This window comes from Myxine glutinosa, chromosome 11 (genome assembly GCF_964187855.1).
Source record: "Myxine glutinosa chromosome 11, kmMyxGlut1.1, whole genome shotgun sequence".
Lineage (NCBI taxonomy): Eukaryota > Metazoa > Chordata > Myxini > Myxiniformes > Myxinidae > Myxine > Myxine glutinosa.
Genome location: NC_136271.1, coordinates 106,787,282 through 106,809,468, shown reverse-complemented (window position 1 = coordinate 106,809,468; position 22,187 = coordinate 106,787,282). Strand labels below are relative to the sequence as shown.

The 22,187-nt window shown below is 42.1% G+C and overlaps 1 protein-coding gene across 2 annotated transcripts in view; it reads left to right on the top strand.

Annotated features, from left to right (window-relative positions):
* Positions 1-22,187, top strand: part of TNK2 (tyrosine kinase non receptor 2) — a 100,340-nt gene that overhangs the window by 41,388 nt on the left and 36,765 nt on the right. For both annotated transcript variants that reach the window (XM_078786984.1, XM_068131332.2), the window contains exons 4-7: positions 13,157-13,354; positions 17,651-17,803; positions 18,613-18,890; positions 21,482-21,608. In XM_078786984.1, coding sequence (XP_078643110.1) covers positions 13,157-13,354; positions 17,651-17,803; positions 18,613-18,890; positions 21,482-21,608 — 756 coding nt within the window. The remainder of the gene's footprint in view (positions 1-13,156; positions 13,355-17,650; positions 17,804-18,612; positions 18,891-21,481; positions 21,609-22,187) is intronic.

Genomic DNA, 22,187 nt, shown 5'->3' with positions numbered 1-22,187 from the left:
ATGCCAGTGGAATTTTAGGTTTTTTTTGAGAATTTTTAACAAATCGATTGAAAATGAAAAGCTGGAATGTCTCGAGGCAATACGTATTCAACCCCTTTGCTATGACACTCATATTTGAGCTCAGGTGCATCCCATTTCCTTTGATCATCCTTGAGATGTCTCTACAACTTGAATGGAGTCCACCTGTGGCCAATTAATTTGATTGGACATGATTTAGAAAAAAACACACCTTTCTGTACAAAGTCCCACAGTTGACAGTGCATGTCAGAACAGAAACTCTATGATGAAATCCAAGGAGCTGTCCATATAATTCTGAGATAGAATTGTGCAGAGGCACATATCTGGGGAAGGGTATAAAACACTTTCTAGAGTGTTGAAAGTTCCCAAGAACACAGTGAGCTCCATCATTAGGAAATGGAAAGTATATGGAATTATTTGGTTGAGGTGGGAGAACCTGGCGGAAAGACAACAGTCTCTGCAGCACTTCACAGATCTAGGCTTTATCGGAGAGGGGCCAGACGAATGCCAAGTGCTACTTCCAATAGAAAACGAGCACAGCTCATCACCCATCTAACACCATCTAACACCATACCGTGAAGCATGGTTGTGGCAGCATCATGCTTTGGGGATGCTTTTCAGCGGCAGTGACTGGGAGGCTTGACAGGATAGAGGGAACAATGAATGGAGCCAAATACAGGTAAATCCTTGAAGAGAACCTGGTTGAGAGTGCAAAAGACCTTAGACTGTGACGAAGATTTACGTTCCAACAGGGCAATGACCTAAAGCATTTGGTTGATTCAATACAGCCAAAGCAACACCGGAATGGCTTTAGAACAAGAATGTGAGTCCTTGAGTGGTCAGCCAAATCCCAGACTACAATCCCATTGAGAATCTGTGGAAAGACTTGAAGATTGCTGTTCGCCGACGTTCCCCATCCAACTTGACAGAGCTTGAGCAAATCTGCAAGGAAGAATGGGAGAAACAACCCAAATCCAGATGTGTAAAGCTGATATAGATTCCCTGCTGGAATCCCTGCCAAAGGCATGTCTGCTAAACTGTATTGACTCGGGGTTAAATGCTTATGTAAATTAGATATTTCTGTATTTCATTTTTGATTGTTTTGTTTAAAAATCTCTAAAAAAAGATCCATTTTGACATTATGGGGTATTACGTGTCGATCAGTGACAAAAAATTCTCCAATTGAATGCATTTTTAATTCAGGCTGTAACACAACAAAATGTGGAAAAAGTCAAGGGGTGTGAATACTTTCTGAAGGCACTGTATGTGCAATTCATATCTTCCCGATTGTAATTGGAATGCCACTTTTCCCGTTTGTTAAACCTGCTGTCCACATCTCATACCTGTTAATCACCTTGACTGAGAAGACTCTGAAAATATTGTTCTTGATTTACCTTCTAATGACAATGTAAACAAAGATCAAGTGACAAATTTGCAATTTGATCTGTTTGCCACCCAGGAGAAGTGTTTGGAGAAATGCAAAGAAGAATTAGATGGAAATTTCTTTGTTGAAAATACTAATGATTCCCAATATCATAATATTGACCAATATGTATATCAATTTAGTAACGCAGTCCCAAGGAGTACTTTTTCGAGTATACACTCTATAGTGGGGGGGCCAATGTTTTCCCGTTGAATTCAAATGTTAATTTGTGGACACTGGTTGGGTTGTCTTTAGGGATGATAGAAGTTGTAGAAAAAATATGTCTCCATTTTTTTCAAGTTCTTTATAGCGGCCATTTTGGATTATCAAAATGGCGTTTGTTGAAAACCGAAATTGTCATTATCTTGGCTTCTAAATGACCTAGAGTGTTAATTTTGGTGTCCAAATGTACATATTTGCGGATACTTAATCCAATAAACACACATTTATACACCTACATATGATCAAAAGGGTTCTTATGGCAGCCATCTTGGATTTTCACGCACTTATGCCAACACATATATATTTTTTTCCATCATTTTCACTTCTAAATCACATAAAGGCTGGACTTTAGTGTTCAAATGTACACTTATAATGTCTTTGTGCAATATTTTTAGTTGGCAGTGTTCATTGTTACATTGAAGGATCTCCATCCTCCTCATCATCAGTGTTATCGATTCCCATGGGGCGCTCCTGACCCGTGTTACCACACACCTCTTCATCTGCCCCACACATACACATCTCAGAACAGTTGAGATGCTGAGACCTGCATGAGCAGTGAGACATGCATTGGGTCTTCTTGCAGTTACATTTGATTAGATGTGTGATGGCAGCTGGGGCTTGAGGGTCCTTGGTTGTGATGGGCACCAGCTGATCTCCTTCTGCTCTCCATCCATGTTCTGTTGGTTGTGGAAGCTGGGGGTCCGGTACATCAGCCTGATGCCACACCATGGCCTGGAAATGTGCACGAGCAATGGCTTCATGTAAAGCTCCCCGTGTTGGTGGCAGCTTCTGTGCCTCTAGCTGTTTCTTGGTAAACAGTCTCCACCTCAGCTTGCCCACATCCACAACTGTAGTACGAGGCTCATACAGCTGGCATACAAATGCCTCAATGTCACTTTCTGTGTCAGCTCTCAGCTCCTCAGAGGCCCCAAGGTCATGAAACGCAGATACCACCTCAACAGAGCACCTATTGAGGGCTTGCCAACATGTGAGCTTTCCCTTGCCGGCAAACCGACCAGTCTGGTCTGCTCCCGTGAATGCATGGAATCCTGGTAGGGCTGCAGCCTTCCTGACACCAAGTTCATGTACTATTGGTTCCAGTGAGATTTGCCTCTTCTTGTTCCCCACACCCGTGATGAAGTATGTGTCTTTGCATAGTTCATGGTACCGGTGGAGTGCTAGGATGAATACATCAGTATCAGGTGACTGAATGTACAGCTGTGTTGCACCTCTTCGGACGGCATCTAGACTGTGAAGAAAGATCCTCGTATCAGCCTCCTCCTGGGAGCTACGGAGATGCTGTACATCCATGCAGTTGGAGAAGACATCCTGCCTTGAAGTGACGATGAAGACCTTGGTAGTCCCCTCAAAGTGACACAGAGCTTTCTTTGCCAGATAGACAGTTAGCTCATCTTTGGTGTTGGTGTGCGACAGGAACTGTTTTGCTGTCAGTTTCCCAATCGGGGTGCTGTCTTGAACGTGGTAAGCAGTGGGCGGCTTGCCACCTTGGCGCCTCTCCCGTGTGGCCTCTTTCAGTGAATTTGGCAGATCATATCGGTCAAACACGAGGTGGACTTCATCATACCCGTTGGTCTTGCAGTCCAGTGTTGCATTGAAATGGCCAGCCCACTGGGCACATGTTTTGACCCATTGTGGCTTACCCATTGCTTGCACTAATGCCATGCCGTCTATGACAGTCACCTTCTTGGGAGGGGGTGGAGTATGTTCAGGATTGTCGTCGTCTGGCTGCTGACCAGTGCCAGTTGACTTCTTGGGTAGATCTTCTAGGATGCCCATGAGCTTGCTTTTGTCTGTGCATGGTAGTAGTGTCCCAGCCATTGCAAAGAGGGTTCGTGGAAGCGCGGTGAATTCATATTGACCTATGGCATCCTTCAAGTTGATCTCTGGTCGTGAGCGGGCCACGATCAGCATGCGCGCAAACAGTGACCTGTCGTCTTTCAGCTCTACAACCTTGTCTGCCAGTTTGTGCTTCACAGCTTTCCTGGCACTCTTCCACATCTTCAGTTTGACCTTTCCCATTCTGGCCCAAAGGTTGATTTCATTTGTGTTGATGCGCTCTGCAACAAACGTGTTATACGCTTTCTGACCAATCTCATCTTGGTTGCAGACATCCTTCTGTACTTCAGCTGGCATCACCACCTTGGTGATGATAGTCGTCAGGTCTTCACCCTCATGCGTCATGGGATTCATGGACTCTCTGATCACATTCTTCAGTCGACGAATGCTGTCTTCCTGCCGAGCCCAGACTGTGGTTGATAGGTCGTGGTGCTCCTTGCGTGTAGCTGATTGTGAGCCAGCCATCTGACGGGCTTCTTCAGCAAGCCTACTCAGCTCTGGTGCTGTCAGAAAGAACCTTTCGCGGGCACTGGCATTCTGGGTAATGCCCACAATACCCCCTGTCACCTTCATGATCCTGTTGATGTGCTCCAGTGCATGGTCCACACCTACAGCACAGAAGGGGATTTCATTCTTATGGACACTGAAGTTCCCATCCATGAACTCTTGGTAGATCCCTGGATCTGTCATCTTCAGGGCCTTCATCTCTGCAAGGTACCGGGGAGTCAGCCTGGCATATTTCTGTTTGTCATGTGCAAAGAAGTATATGCACATCTCATCCAGTGAAGACAGGTGAAGCTCAAATTGTCCATCACGGGTGGCACGGATGAATGTGTATATCAGCATTATCATCCGCATGTAGCGTCGCACAAACTTGAACAGTGGACTCTTGGCTTCTTTCCTCTCATCAAACTTTGCCATGGCCTCCAGGACTTCGTTTGACTCGAGGACAGCTAGCATGTTGTTCTGCGCGCTTGTCATCTCCTCTCGGTTGTGTAGATGACAGCTCTGGGCAACCTGTTGTGCTGACTGGGTACATGGGCCCCTCAGATGGGGATGCTCTTGGAAGAATTCGTCCACATAGAGGTCGAAGAGGGCTTGGACAGTGGTGATGTGGGCCTCCAAAGCCCTCTTCATGTGCTTGGCTTCCAGTATTTGTCTGGTCGTTGTTGGGCCATAGATATCAGCCTCAGACCAAGCCTCGTCAAGACCACTGTCCTCTATGGCATTCCCAGCAGCCCTCAGTGCAGCCATCACAGTGTGCATCTCCCCTAGTCGCAGTACCCACTTGCCTTTGCAGTCATCTCTGGTCATCTCCAGCTGTTTGGCTCGCTCATACAGGGCCATGTCTAAGGTGATCACTGTCTTCCTATCGGGACCCATGACCATGCAGTTGATTTGCTGTGTCTGTTTCAAGACTGTTATCAGTGTTTGCCATTCATGGGCTGGTGCTGCTACCAATGGCAGGGCGTTGACCTCTGTCAGAGGCTTCGAAGAGGAGAGCAGTGAGTTGTAGGCTGTCCAAGTTGGGATATCGTGATGCTTGATCCTACTGCCAGGTGGTTGTTTTGGATCGTGGACGAGTGACCCAACAGGGTCAGCATGCTGGGGTTCTGCAGCTTGCAGCTGGTCATCTGGTGGGATGATGTCGTCTTGTACGTCCTCAGCTTCAGCTGTTCGCATGATTGTGCGTGAAAGTAGCCACACTGTGTCCGTCGCAGAGTACGGCTTGGTGACATCTGGGTTTGACCGTGTCTTGAAGCTATACGTGGTACCTGTGGCAGATTGTTTGTTTGGTGCTTGGCAAGGAACAAAGTCTGGGGCAGTCAGAACCTTGAGTGAGCGGTGTCTGGCCTTTCGGTCATGTAGTGTCAGTGTTCTATGTTCATCTGTGGAGGGTGCATGTTCCCGTCGTTGGTAGAGTGCCCAGGCTGTAGCATGGAGTGTCCGCTTCCCATCAGGTGTGTCTTCATTGAAGTCACTGTTGTCCACTGCAAAGAAGACAAACGTCCCTATGCGCATGGTTCTTGGAAAGTATACACCCTGTTCTGTCGTAGACTCTATGACTGAGTCGGCCAGCTGTGTCTCCAACCGCAAGATCCGACTATAATCAACAGACAGACCGAACCCATGCAGGAAATCCAGAAGCTTCTTGTTTCTGGTGGACTGATGGACTACAATGGCAACGGCAAGCTGCTGTGGCCATTCTAAGCGATGGCGGAATGGTGCATCTGGCTCTTTGGGCTTGTACGTGACTTGGCGTTTTGACTTGTAGCCGTACATGATGTTTTGACTGATGGTTATAACATCTCGATGAATAGTGGCTGAGCGCATAGTCTCTGGCTCAATGCTCGTGGCTGGTCCTTCCAGTAGCCAGCGGAGGAAAGCATAGAGTACTTTGGGTACATGCTTTTCAGCATCATCAGTGTTCATTTCTCCTTCAAATTGCCATGGGTGCTTGTTCTGACAAGCAATGGCACTGCGGAGAACAGAGGCACTCTCAAACAGTTGTTCGATGTTTTTTTCATTTGTCTTCGTCATTGCATCTTCGACAGCTGCATCACGCACGGCAGTGGAGAATACACAGTCTGACTCGTTTCGACGTTTTGGTTTCATGAAGTGAACGTCATCAATGTGAGAGTTGATTTTCTCCTTCATGCCTTGGGTAGTAGGTGATGGGACATTGTGCACACCATTATTGTCAAGAATCCTGGAGTAAACCGACTTCAGGTCAGACATGTTGAGAATTTCACCAGCTTGGAGTAGAGAGCGAACAAGGCTGACAAACTCAATGTCTGCGGCTATTTTGATAACATTAGTTTCTTGCAGTATGTGTTCTTTGTCATCACTTGATGTCCCACTCTTGGGAGCACGTTGGACATTCTGCACCCAGCATGGGAGATGATACTTGACGTTGATCGCATGAGCATCATGTGCACTGATGGCAGCACTCAGCTGAACTTTCCACTTGTGGTTGCTGCCTTCTTCAACAGCTTTCTTCAGCTGTTTACCTGTGTTGAACGTGCATACAACATGTACACTTTCCTTAGTGACCTCTTGACAGAAGAAACAAAGGTCTCTGTTGAATGGAGTTGATGATGAACGTGTGAAGCGAAGAGTCTCGTCTTGCGTAGAACCTGAGGTACTTGCAGCGGCAGGTGCAGAAGAAGGACGTCCACACCTCTTATGAAGATGCTGGGTGTCGCCATGTTCGCAGGCTTTCTGGTGGCGAACTCTAGCACGCTCCAGGTGAGCAGTGTTGCATGTAGATCCATAACATGCCCGGTGCCACTTTGCTTTATTGTTCCTCAAGTCAGTGGCAGTGAAACAGCTTAATCGTTCGCTGATCTGTTTGAAGTCGGCATCACCATATCGTGCCCTCTCCTGGATGAACTGGAGAAACTTTGCATATGAGCCCAGTGCTGGCTCAGTCACTAGTGCACCTTGGGGATCCTGGCACTGAATGCAAAGTGTGAAATCAGTTTCTTTCTTGGTTTTCTTGCTTTTTGGCTCCATCATAGCTCAGGGTCACGAATCTGGAACATACAAATAACAAATAACAATTAAGATAGATGTGCATTAAGTTAGATTTTGGACACTGGTTCGGCTGTGCCATAAAAACCTATTTTTATCCCTTGTAGGTTATTAAAGAAGGTTTCATTCAATTCTCTATCCCCAAAAATGTACAACTGGACACCAGAATCGAAACTCTAGGTCATTTAGAAGCCAAGATAATGGAATTTTACGTTTTCGACATCCGCCATTTTGAAAATCCAAAATGGCCGCCATAAAGAACTTGAAACAATTGGAGACATATTTTTTCTAGAACTTATATCATCCCTAAAGACAGCCCAACCAGTGTCCAAAAATTAACAAGCAATTTCACCGGGCATTTCAATCTGCTACATTGGCCCCCCCACTACTAATTCGAGAAGCATTCAAAATAATATTGATTTTCGAAATCTTCTGAACTCCCAATTTTATGTTATTGGTTTCTCTGAGGCATGGCAGATGCCAACACATTATTGCAGATTCCTGATTATTCGTTCCTATGTAAAAATAGATGTGAGAACAGTGGTGGTGGTGGTGGTGGTGGTGGTGGTGGTGGAGTAGGAATGCATGTCCAAAACACATATGTGTATTTCCTACACGATGATCTCGTTCTAAATGACACCTTATGTGATCCATCATTTATTGAAATTGATCAAAAATATGGGGAAAACATTGTAGTTGGGAGTGATTTACAAACCACCAAATGTTAATTATGATCTTTTTATAAATGCATAGGCTGATATAATATTGAATGGTCTGTTCTTAGAAAATAAATCCTTCTTTATTTTGGGTGATTTTAACATTGACCTCCTTCAACATAATGTAAATAACTCACCTCAACCCTATAAATTATATCAACAATCCTTAATAACTTTTGCTTACCCTTAATCAATAGACCAACTCGCATTACGAGATCCACAGCTGCAGTAAAATATATAAATAACCACCTTTAGAGGCCATTTTTCCCCGCAAAGCGGGGGTTGGCCTTTTTCGGGAACCGTGGTTGTTGTTGTTTTTTTCGGTCCCCTTTTTGAAGCAATGTTTTACGGCCGGATGCCCTTCCTGACGCCAACCCTTTTTGCCGCCTTTAACGACAAACAGGGAATTACCAGTGAACTGGTACTCAATTAGCCGACCTCGGAAGGAATAGACAGGCTGAGTCAACCCCCCTGGTGTTAATTCAGCGATTGACCGGGATTTGAACCCAGGATCCTAGGATCCCAAGCCGGCACCCTAGCCTCTAGCCCAACACCAGGGCTTAAGCCCTGGATATAGAGCTGCAGTGATTGATAATAATATATTAACCAATCAATATGAGTTACCAATAACCGATCATCTACCTGTGTTTCAAATTCCAGTTTTGAATTGTCCTTGCTGTCTTAAAAAGGTCCGGAAACTGATACTTTCACTTCATATGGACTCATAAATTCTTCAAATTCTGATCAGTGTAAGTAGTTAGAAGAAACAATTTGGGAGGATATTTTGTCACTTGGGAACACCAATGAAGCTTATAATACATTTGAATTAAGATTACGAGACTTGCATGATAAATGCTTCCCAATTGGTAATTGTAAAAAGAAAAATAAATTGAAACCCTGGATGACGAACAGCTTGTTAAAATTGATTAAGTATAAGATGAGGTTGGATAAAAAAATTCCTCCTAAACCTTCAATTGTTAATGAATCCAAATTTAAACTAACTACCATATAAATGCCATATTAACTGCCATATTATGGCAATTATTATGGCATATTTATGGCATATTTTATGGCATATTTATGGCAATTAACTGCCATATTATGCCATAACTGCCATATTAACTGCCATATTAACTGCCATAATAACATAATAACATAATAATAACTGCCATATTAACTGCCATAATATGGCAATTATTATGGCATATTATTATGGCATATTATGGCATATTATGGCAATTAACTGCCATATTAACTGCCATATATAAAATGCCATATTAACTAACTAACTACCATATATAAAAAAACTACTAACTACCATATAAACTACCATATAAACTACCAAATTTAAACTTACTACCATATACCATATAAAACACAATGTCAGTTTGTGTGTTTGTACAGATGTCTGTTCCCCTTCCTAAGGGTAGGTTTTAAAGGCCAAACTTTTAACACAAATGTGTGTTCACTACGTTCTATTTTTGAAGATAAAACAAACTCAAGACATTTTCCATAAAAGAGTAATTATGTCTGTTCTATTGGAATTGTAGACGGTGGTTTGCAAACCGAGCCTCAAGGGCGGTGTACAGAAGTGTTTAAAAACAAACAAACAAACAATAAATACAAGATTCAGGGAGGTGAAGTCCACCGCATGTGATGTGCAACGCACTCAGAGTAAAATGAGTGTTCATTTACGTACGTAGTTTGGCATAATTAAAGAAGATATAAACACAGCTGACACTAGGCCAAGGCTTCAGACTTTGGCACGCTCACAAGGCTGCACCGTCAAATAAACTGTTCCAAACCATAATTTTTGACAGGCTTTTTACTAGTTTTGAAATAAGCTTCATTTGTTGATTAGGCAAATAAAACAAAATTACTACAAAGAGACGTTCTCCAAGTTTTTTTTGTTTTTGTTTTTGTATACAAGATCGAGGCTCGTGTAAGAGCTAACATTAATCACAAAAAACCAACTGACACATAATAAAGGGAGCGGGAGACAAGATGGGGAGAGAGAGGGAAGCACACAAGTATAACAGTAGAGAACAGGGACATCGGGAGATCTGTGGTAGGGAGAGGGCTTGGGAGGAGGAGGCATGGGAAGGGGGGGGGTGGGGGGGTGGGAGAGGTATAAAACACATGGACACTGCTCGGACTTCTATGAAAGAAGTTGGTATTTCAAGAAAGTGGATCTGGGGTGAATCAATGGGGATAGAAAAGATCAAGGTTTTGGATGGGGGAAGAAAAGAAATGGTGGTGAACATCTGTTTTAACTCACCGGAAGAGTGTTGCTGGCAGATCTTGTGCGACCTGTAGGAATATTTGGGGGACAGAGCACATAGCACAGACAGAGCTGGGGGAGCTAGGCCGGAGAGGAGTCGGTAGAAGACGGAAAGACCACCAACCTGCCTGAGATGAGTGAGTGAGAGGCCCTCGGAGTTAGTTTCATCGCGGGAGATTCCAATGATTCTGAAAGCTTTGGTTTCAACAGCGTGAAGCCGAGCTAGGTGTGAGGCAGGAGCACCAGCCCAGAGGGGAGAACAGTATTCCATTGAGCTGCGGATGAAAGCCTTGTATGTGGTGAGGAGCTCAGGTGTGCCAAGGAAGGACTTCGCACGATGGAGGATGCCCAGTCGGCGACTGGCTTTGGAGGCCAGCTTGGAAATGTGGTTTTCCCAGGAAAGATCATGGCAGATAAATTCATAATTTTATATTTTAAGTATAATTCAGTTGTAGTCAAGTAGAATTATAATTAAAGGAACCTGGTCTATAAACAATTAATTGATTATCAAAAAGAAACATGAAGATTTGATTTATCATAATTGTAATGGAGAAAAGAGAACAAATATTGAAAAAAATTGTGGTGCTTTTAATGAGGTATTTTAAAGGAAATAGGACCTTCTCTAGCAAGCTCAATTCCACCAAGTAAAGTTGATTTTCACTGTTATTTGAACGACCCTCACTTGAATTTTCTATGCTTTCGGACCTTTACCCCCAACATTGCGGACCCTGCGCATTCATGGTTGATTAAATTTGACCTGCTTCTACATTTGTGGCCCTGTGCCCAGCATATTCGTGGTTTTTCGTGGGCGCAAACATTTTTTAAATTGAGAACTGTGTGATTATTTAATTATATATTTTTACCCTGCGCTCGCGAAGCGAAAAGTGGGGTTAAGCATTCAGTTACGTATGTGTCTGCATCTCAGTAAAGTAAAGTGTGTGCCGTGTCTGCATTTTAAAAATTCATTTTCTCGGCAACCGTTGATCCGATTGACAGGAAAATTTCACCATAGGAGGGCGTCTGCCTGAATAATATTTTAGTGAATATTATGACGTCATAGGTCACGTGGTACAGGCGCCATCTTGGAAAAACGTTACACCTCTATATCTCCCAAACCGCTCCATGGAAAAAAACCCGGAAACGTGGCTCATTGTCAAGTACTCCGCTTGGGGAATAAGATATGTTAATGATGATGTCATCAGTACTTTAATTATGACGTCATAATTCGACAAGTACAACGCTTGATTTGATCAGTATGAATTTTTTCTCTGCAATTCTTGGTCCCATTGACCCGAAATTTTCACCATAGAAGGGCCGCCTCCTGTAGAATATTTCAATGATTATTATGACGTCATAGGTCACGTGGTACAGGCGCCATCTTGGAAAAACTTCACACCTCCATATCTCTGAAACCACTCCATGGAAAAAATTGAGACCTGGCTCATTGTCACTGACTCCCCATGTGGAATAAGATATGTTAATGATGATACCATCGGTGCCTTCGTTATGACGTCATAATTCGACAAATACAACACTTATCCATCTGATCATTATTTTAAAAAATTCAGAAACTGTTGGTCTGATGGACACCAAATTTTCACCATAGGAGCACCTCTTCCTTTGGAATATTTTAATGATAATCATGACGTCATAGGTCATGTGTTACAGGCACCATCTTGGAAAAAAACGAAAAACATTGCACCTCTATATCTCCAAAACCGCTCTATGGTAAAAATTGAAACGTGGCTCATTGTAAATAACTCCATATGGGGAATAGGTGTTGTTAACGATGACATCATTGGTGCCATAATTATGATGTCATAATTCGACAGGGAAAACGCTTAGTCTGATCAGTTTGAAATTCATTGAGCATGATCTATGCCACAATTATTTAGAGAATATAAATTTATGATGTCATCGCTCACGTGGTCTGGCCCTGTGCCCTGTCTGGAAGCCATATTGGATCAAAAAAAAAGAAACGTTCAAAAACAGAAGAGTTGGCTCACACAAAGTTGACTGCACAGGGTAAGTATTCTATGAATACCATCTCGTTTGTTTAGTTTTAGGAGTTATGATTCCTTTAGTATGATTCTACATGCTGTTGTCTCCTCGAAACCATTCAAAATGGCTTTAAAATACCGTAATATGTACTGTTTAAAATACCTTTATTCCACGTAATATACTGCTTTATTGGTAAGACCAAGGCTGTGAAGCGTGCTCTCGCGAGATCACAGTCAATCACATCAGAGTGTGAAGTGCATATGGTCATTCACAAAACACGGAACCAAACAACAAACATGGACCAGGAACATAGCATTACATTATAGTCTGCACACAATTAAAGTGTGCTCCCCCAAAGCGTGTCTTGATCCCAAAAGTAGTTGCCGTTTTAACTGCTCGGAGTTTAATCCTGAAGGAAGTTACGGTATTCTGTATTATCTTACGAAAATAGACGTTGAGTTTAAATTGCATACCATAATTTTAGCTGTCCTGGCATCACATTATTTGTGCTACAATTTTATTTTATTTTAGATCTAAACTAAAAGTTTGGTTTTACTTCTATACCATGAACCAGCTTCGCTGATCGGTGCAATATATCAATGGTGTAAATCATGCGCCGATCAGTGAGTCTGGTTCATGGTAATTTGAAAATGAACTTTATTTTTGATCCAAAATAAAATGTAACGATGTGATGTGATGCCAGTATGTTTAAATTATGCAACTTAATTCTTAAAATTATGTAATCAATTTTGAATTCAGGATGTAACACAACAAAATGTGGAAAACGTCAAGGGGTGTGAATACTTTCTGAAGGAACTGTAGGTGGTCCGAGAAGGGTACGCCCAGCCCGCAAGTTAGTGTTATTCATTTGGTTAGTGTTATTTAAAAAAAAATACATGTGCATTGCTTGGATATACAATGTGCACTGTTATTACACATAAATGGATGCAATGATGAATATTCTTACTTGACATTTTAAGGCAACGTATCCCAACATTTATCTTGTCTTCAGATGTGACATGTGTAGTGACACGGGCATGTCGTTATATCTGAAATAAATTCTTGAAATATGTCTTTTTCTATTTAATCTTACCTTGACTCTAGGTATTTGTTGGGCGAGTAGCAGATGCTCCATCCCAGCCAGCCTCTTCATTTCGCAAGACATTTCCCCCTTCATCCGATGTCACTCCTGCTCTCACTTGCCTCATCAAGGAGAAGGATTTGCACCTTTTTGAAAAGATTGGTGATGGCTCTTTTGGCGTGGTTCGGCGGGGTGAATGGCATGCACCCAGTGAAAAACAGGTGAATGAAGTGAAGGAGGAGAATTATTAGGAATGAGAAGACTAATTGATGAGAACTTGGGGATTAAGTATGAATGATACTCCTGTGTAAGTTTATTTGAAGGAGGAAAATCAGAGCATGCGCACTCAGATTTTAAAAATGTTTTCGGGTTTGTTTGTTTTTGTTTGTTTGTTTTTTGTATACTGAATCGAGGCTCGTGAAAGAGCTAACATTTACTTCACAAACAAATCAACCAGACAAAAAATATATATAAAAAGAGGGAGCGGAAGACAAGATGGGGAGAGAAGGGGAAGCACACAAACACAACATTTGAGAGCAGGGAGATGTGTGGGTTATCTGTCCGTCCGTCCATCCGTCAGTCCATGATAGGTTTTTGTTCCCGCAATAACTTAAGAACGGCTCAATGGATCCAAGTAAACTTGGTAGAAGTACTTAGAATTATGTAAAGATGAACTGATTAGATTTGGGGTCAAGATGTTAAAGGTCAAAGGTCAGAGGTTCTATTCGGTAAAAATTCTGTTACTGTGCTAACTTGTGAATTAGTGATGGGGGTTTGACCAAAATTGGGAAAAAGTATATATATGATGCAAAGATGAACTGATTAGTTTTGCCACCAAAGGTCAAAGGTCATGTCAGGTAAAAATGTGATACTTGTGAACAGCTGAATGGATTTAAATCAAGCTTGGTACAAGTATGTATAATGATGTAATAATGTGGGCGGAGGCATATCGGTCCACGTCGCAATGTCAAAGAGTGCCGTTCTAGTTCTTTTGTATATTGTCTGCACAAGTTTCAGTATGTACATTGAAGGTTTTCTAACAAATTACATGATTTATTTTGTTCAATTAATCAGTTGATAGGTTTGAGGATCGGTTGAGAATGCCTAACTAGCCTTTGACTCAGCATCATCTTGGTTTGTTGCTTACATTGGTATCTTGAATGAATACTGATTATTCAGTGGAGACTTCCTCATGAATGATTACTCGGCAGGAAAACTCGTAGAGGTGCTCATCCTGGCTGAATGTCATGAGTCACAGTAGTCAGACCCAAATTACTGACTTTGAAGGCCCCCTGTGCACAGTATCTATGAGGAGCCCTTGCCATATTACATGGGAATCAAATAGTAATTCTTGTCAATTTTATTGCAAACCAAACCAAACTAAAACACAACCTGGTGTGAATAGAAAATGTTTGACATGTATTCTGTGATTGTAAAACATCACTTCTGGATTTTTTGGGTAGCAAATTCATGAATGACATTTGAAAGGTCAGTTTTCTGAAGCAAATAGGACTCTGCTTATAGTACAGGGTTGTAGAAGCTACATTTTTTTTTTTTGTATACAAGATCGAGGCTCGTGTAAGAGCTAACAATCACAAAAAAAAAAACCGACACACAAAACATACAATAAAGGGAGCGGGAGACAAGATGGGGAGAGAGAGGGAAGCACACAAGTACAACAGCAGAGAACAGGGACATCGGGAGATCTGTGTGAGGGAGAGGGCTTTTTTATTTTATTTTTTTTATTTTTTTTGAGTAAGAAATGTAAGAGTAAGTAAGAAATTTGCACAGTAAGAAATGCATTAAATGATATTGAATTTGGGATACATACCCAATATAATCTAAATCGTCTTGGCTTAAATGGACAAGATGATCAATTGATGTATATCACGATGATGACCCGGTTAGAATTGCATCTCAGTCTGTCTGGAAATCATACTGCATATTGGAAGGGTAGTTAAACTTTCATAATTTACACACATGCGTGTCTATACACACATGCGCACACCCGCACACATATACACACACACACACACACACACACACACACACACACACACACACACACACACATATATATATATATATATATATATATATATATATATATACATATATATATATATAATATATATATATATATATATAACAAATAGGGACACATACATCTTGGATGGGAGAGGAAAGGGGAGGGGAATTGTCAAAATAAATATATAAACCTCGCAGTGTTAAGTGTGGAAAAGTTCTGAGGAGATTGCGGCTGGCTCAATAGCACAGTGGGCTGTTGATGCGTTATCAACGGAGGTCCGTGGTTCGAGCCCTGCATTGAGTCAGAATTTTTTCACACTTAGCCCCTCGCAGGAATTTGATTCCTGTTTAATATATATATATATATATATATATATGACACACACATACAAATAGGGACACATACAGTCACGTGAAAAAGTAAGTACACCCCATGAAAAGTTTTGACTTTTTCAACATACAGCGATTTGATCTTCATTTCAACAATATTGATAGATAAAGGTGATATAATATAACAAATATCATGAAACATTTACATTTTGTAGTCCATTGTATAATTTAAATAAACATAAATGCAAATTTCGCATGTGGAAAAAGTAAGTACACCCCTACATTTATCACGACTTCAAATACCTAAAATTAGAATCAGGTGCACCAGCTCAGGTGCAAATGATTAGAACATCGTTAGAGAGGATCTTGGAGGAACCTGTCTTATTTAAACCTCAGACATTTAGTTTGGTTTGCTCTTTGTTGTTGAATTGTGCGGCGTCACCATGCCTAGATCAAAAGAGCTCTCTGAGGCCTTCAGAAAGAAGGTTATAGATGCCTACGAGTCTGGGAAGGGATTTAAAAAGATCTCCAAACAATTTGAAATCAATCATTCGACTGTCTGGACGATCATCTACAAGTGGAGAAGATTCCAAACAACTGCCAACTTGTTCAGGCCAGGCCGCCCCAGCAAGTTCAGCCCGAGAGCAGACCGCAAGATGCTGAAAGAAGTCTCGAAGAACCCCAGAATGTCATCACGGGACCTACAGGTAGCTCTTGCCACTGTTGATGTCAAAGTGCACGATGCTACCATTGGAAAGAGGCTGCACAAATTTGATCTACATGGGAGGTGTGCCAGGAGGAAACCTTTGCTGTCCAGAAAGAACATCAGGGCAAGACTAAAGTTTGCCAATGAACACCTTGGCAAAGACCAGCACTTCTGGAACAATGTGCTCTGGACAGATGAGTCAAAGGTAGAGCTATTTGGCCACCGTACCTGAAGACATGTTTGGCAAAAACCAAAGACAGCATTTGACCACAAGAACCTGATACCAACTGTAAACCATGGTGGTGGAAATGTTATGGTTTGGGGCAGCTTTGCTGCATCAGGGCCTGGGCAGCTCACCATCATATAATCCACTATGAATTCTTCATTGTACCAGAGGATGCTTGAGGATAATGTGAGGCCATCTGTCGGAGAGTTGAAGCTCAACCGAAGGTGGACCTTTCAACATGACAATGAGCCTAAACATACCAGTAAATCCACCAAGGAATGGCTGAAAGAAATGGAGGGTTCTGGAATGGCCAAGTCAAAGCCCGGATCTAAATCCCATTGAGATGTTGTGGGGGGTTTGAAACGTGCTGTGCATGCAAGAAACACCTCAAACATCGCAGAGCTGAAAGAATTCTGCATGGAGGAGTGGGCAAAAATTTCTCCCAGTCGATGTCAGAGTCTGGTAGACAGTTATAAGAAACGTCTACTTGAGGTTGTTTCTGCCAAAGGGGGCAATACCACCTATTAGAGCGAAGGGTGTACTTACTTTTTCCACATGCAAAATTTGCAGTTATGTTTATTTAAATTATACAATGGACTACAAAATGTAAATGTTTCATGATATTTGTTATATTATATCACCTTTATCTGTCAATATTGTTGAAATGAAGATCAAATAGCTGTATGTTGAATTATGTTGAAAAAGTCAAAACTTTACATGGGGTGTACTTACTTTTTCACGTGACTGTACATCTTGGATGGGAGAGTAAAGGGGAGGGGAATTGTCAAAATTAATATATAGCAATTTCACAACTGTTCAAAACGACAGTAAAGGAAACATTCGTTTTTAATGGGGAGGGGGACGTAGTGGGGATGGGGGAAAGGGCAGGGTATGGTTATGTGCCCAGTTTTCCAAATTTGCGAGGATTAAATATAACGTGGCCCTTTTGTTTCGGATCATATATTTTGACCGCTGCACTTTTCCTTACAACTGTGAATAACCTTGCTATTTATTAACGTGAATGTTTTGTACGTTTTGTACGTGTGCAATTTTCAAGGATGGATTTATTTACATGGAAGCAGGAAGTAGTGCGGATCAATTACATGAGCATAGCTCCGGATGTTTATGCAAGTTCACACCTTGAGAGCGATTGGGGAGCGATGCAATTAGGCCTGTTTGTGTTTGTTTTTGTTGTTTGCATTCATTCATATTCGTGTGCCTCTGCAGGTTCCTGTTGCAGTTAAATGTTTGAAGACTGATGTAATAAACCAACCAGACGCACTTGAGGACTTCATAAAAGAAGTGAACGCAATGCACACCCTCGGGCACCCAAATCTCATCCGCCTCTACGGTGTCATCCTTGACTACCCCATGAAAATGGTAAGGCCCAAAAAGCAGTTTTTTCATCCACTTTGTTCCACCCACTTTCCAACCTGGTGCACTCATGCAGTAAACACTGTAGGCAGGTGAATGAAGGGGTAGTCAAGGATGACACCGTAGAGGCGGATGAGATTTGGGTGCCTAAAATAAGATTGCAAAGAGTGCAGTTTATACATTCTCAGTTCACATGACAATGGTATGTTAAAGTCTTGTCGCTTCTGATTTAAGGGAGGATCCTTGTGCAATATACAGTATATCAAGTACCAATCAAGGGACATTCACTTTTGGTATAAAAGAGATTGCAAGGTAACACAGCAACTACTACTACTTACATTTAATAGCTTGAATGGATTTCACCTTCTTGTGGAGTCAGCCAGGAAAAGTGTTATTTATTTATTTATTGCTCCGTCTTTCATGACCTGACTGGCCAAGCCTGACGTTCGACTGAAGATGATTTGGACAAGGGTTCGCAATTTGTTCAGGGGGCCGGAGATAACTCGCGTACTCTTTGTGAAAGAATCTCTGGGATATCTAATATCCACCGACTAATGCCGACAGGTGGTCAATCAAACTTGATGTCTATTGGTTAACAGCAAATTTCCCTTCTCAATCCTTAACACACAGGAATACTTCCATTTTGAACAGGTGAGAATGAGGAAATGTTCTCATTGGAATGCAGGAGCAAGGAGTTTGGCATTGAGCTGTGAATTGTTTTCGGCATCAGTTGTTGGCCAAGGATATGTTTGGCAATGGGAGAACATTTTGTAATTTGCAATGTTTGTTCTTGCTTGTTTCCTCGTGCCTCCCAGGTAACTGAGCTTGCCCCATTGGGATCATTGCTTGAGCGATTGCGTAGAAACCATGGCCGATTCCTGATTTCTACGTTGTGCCGCTACGCAGTGCAAATTGCCACTGGCATGGCACACCTCGAGTCACGCCGCTTCATCCACCGCGACTTGGCCGCAAGAAACATCTTACTTGCATCAAACGATTGTGTTAAGATCGGAGATTTTGGCCTTATGCGGGCTCTGCCCCGGAACCACGATCACTACGTCATGGCCGAGCATAGAAAAGTTCCCTTTGCATGGTGAGGCTTACACTTAAATTGGGGAGGGCTTCTCTTTATTTTGATTGCAATTTGCAAAAATTGTATTTTTCAAGAAACTTTGTCATTCTTCACTTTTTAATAATAATGTGATCGACGTTTATAGTTAAGTTTGCGGACAATGCGTTTCCTACAGGCATGCTGTTATTTTTCACCCATTGTACTAACAAAGGCCTCTTGTCGCTGCATATTGCAAGCTCGAGTACAGTAAATGTAGATAGTGTTGTACAAGAAGCAATTCTGCTGTTTGAAGTAGTCTCCATAGGTTTTTTGTATGCAGAGTCGAGGCTTATGGAAGGGCTGGTACACTGAACAGATCAGGACTTAACAGGCCAAAAGGAACTGCGGAGAGAGGGGAGGGGCACCAATAGCAGAGTTGAAGGACAAGGTAGAAGGCGACTTGTACAAACAATGGGTGTGGGGAGAAATGTGGGGCAGGAAAGGATGCATGGGGTGGACAAGATGGATACAGAAGGAAACTCTTAGGAAGAGAAACTGCTAATTTGGAAGGACGAGGGCTTGGCATGGGGTTAACAAGGGTAGACAAGATTATGGTTTTTGATTGGAGATGATCTGAGATGGTGGTGACCAGAAACTCTTAGACTATTCTCTCTTTCTTCACTTTTCTATCAATGCAGCTCTTTTATTTAAGGCCCGGCCTTGATGTGAACTGTACTGTCCCAGACTGGAGCCTTCAACATAAAAAGTTGCTCATAAAAGCACCGAAAAGGATAAGAATGTTTTTGTTATCTTTGGACAGCAAACTGTGGTGGATGTGCTCTGCTGCAAACTGAATTTTAGCAAATGAACTGTTCCATTTCTACAATTTCTGAATTGAACAAGGGAAGAAGGTTGTGTAGACTGATGAATATTAATTTATTTATTTCACTTTATTTGCTGTAGCTGGAGGGATTTTGGTCTGGAGGAGAGTGAATGGTACTGCCACAACACATTATGCGCATTATTCAAACAGTCCAGGCACTTTGAGGTGGTGTCATGGTCTGAACCTTATCTCAGACGTGGCCATACTTGTGCCATAAAGTGAAGCTTCCCCTCTGTTTGTCTCCAGATTTATCAAATTAAAAGTTGAATAACAGATCCTCTTTTCTCTGATAATACCATGGTGAGTCTGCTCGCTTTTGATAGTACCTGGCCCAGCTTTCTGTATTCCCATCACACCTTGATATTACAGCTGCATGGAATCTGCTCGAAGAAATGAGGTGAATCTGGGTCAATTGGCAGATAGTTTTGAGCAATTTCCCTATGATAGAGGGCCTGTATTTTATCATATGGCCAGAAGTGTTTAGCCTTGTTTTGTTGTATGGCTCCAGAGTACTTGTGCTGGTCTGCACAGTATATTGTATTCAAATGGTTATTGTTTCGAATGGTCATATTGCTATGGATTTTGCAGTACGTTGAAAACATTTATGGCACCAAGCTGTTATCTGTCTGCCAAGCAAAGGAAGATAAAAACTTGCCATTTATGGGCAGGGGGGGTGGGGGGGGGAGAGTGGGGGGTGATGGGGGAAGGGAGTGGGAGGAGGTGGGGTGGGGAGGAGGAAGTTTCTGCCGGGTGATAGTCGATGTAAAAAGCTTGTTGTCCCCCGTCGCACCCCGGAGCGAAAGGGGGACTATGGTTTTCCCCTTCGTCCGTGCGTGCGTCCGTGCGGGCGTGCGTGCGAACGTGCGTGCGAACGTGCGTGCGTGTGTAAGCGAAGGACCGAATTCTAATTTGGTGTGTGGGTGCAACCCACGTCAAAATCCAAGATGGCCACCGCCATGTATGTCTGAACCTTGTGAGTGGAATATCTTGAAAAATAAACGAACTACTAACTTCTAATCTGGTGTGTGGGTGTATCTACGCATAAGGGAGAACGCTATTGAAAATTGGGTCACCACGTCAAAATCCAAGATGGCCACCACAATATATATGTCTGAACCTTGTGAGCGAAACTTCTTGAAAAATAAACGAACTACTAACTTCTAATCTGGTGTGTGGGTGTATCTACGCATAAGGAAGAACGCTATTGAAAATTGGGTCGCGACGTCAAAATCCAAGATGGCCACCACCATGTATGTCTGAACCTTGTGAGCGGAATATCTTGAAAAATAAGCGAAGTACCAACTTCTAATCTGGTGTGTGGGTGTATCTACGCATAAGGAAGAACGCTATTGAAAATTGGGTCGCCACGTCAAAATCCAAGATGGCCGCCTTGCGTCTTCCACTTTGTCAACTCACATCACTTCAACGACGGGGGACCGAGGCATAACGCTTGTTGTAGCATGATGTCGCGTGCGAGTCCTGTGCTTGGGCACCTTGTTAGATTTAATCCAACCAGGAACTCTTTCAGTCGCATGACTTCATTTAAGGATAGGTTACATAACTGAAAGTTGTCAATAAAGAACCTTGTTTTGCTGCAAGTCGAAACCAGATGAGAGAACTCTCATAGCTAGCCAGCCAGTGAAGAAACATTCTCTCTGTACAAAATAATCGATTAACCTTGGCCACACTGTTTTTGAAACGGAGAAGGTTTGCATAAACGAATTTGCCAGCAGGTACATTTCTTCCCCAGGTGTGCTCCTGAAAGCCTAAAAACACGTACCTTCTCGCATGCAAGTGATTCGTGGATGTTTGGTGTCACTCTATGGGAGATGTTCACGTATGGACAAGAGCCCTGGGTTGGACTCAATGGTAGCCAGGTATGTTACAACGTTATGAAATTTTAACCTGAAGGACTACTTCAATCCTTCGAATCTTCTGTCCACATCTTAGTGATGCATTTTCTTCCAAAACAACAACTCCCTTTACCCACCCTTTTGTTATTAAGTTATTGCATTATTCTGTGCATCTCTCACATTGCCTATTATTATTATTATTATTATTATTATTATTATTATTATTACCCTCGCCAAACGAGAGAGAGCATTTGGGTCTATGTGTTTGTTTGTTTGTCTGGTTGTCCACACAGAATGTGTTAACGTAGGCTACAAATGCCACCTAGTAGTATAAAGTAGTACACGTTATCTTTTTTCAACCAAGTTCCTCTATAAAGTATGTACAATTATAATGTGAGTACGTGAGTAATAGAAGCTTTATGATTATAGGCAACCATCACCGACATGCTGCTATATATCAATTTAGGTTTACTTTTTAATTTTTTTTGTTTGTGGATGTGTGTACGGTTTTTATGTAATTTTTCATTGAGATTTTTATTTCACATTTTACAGTTAAAGAAATTACAATTTTCAAATGCTAGATATTGTTTGAGGTATTTTTTT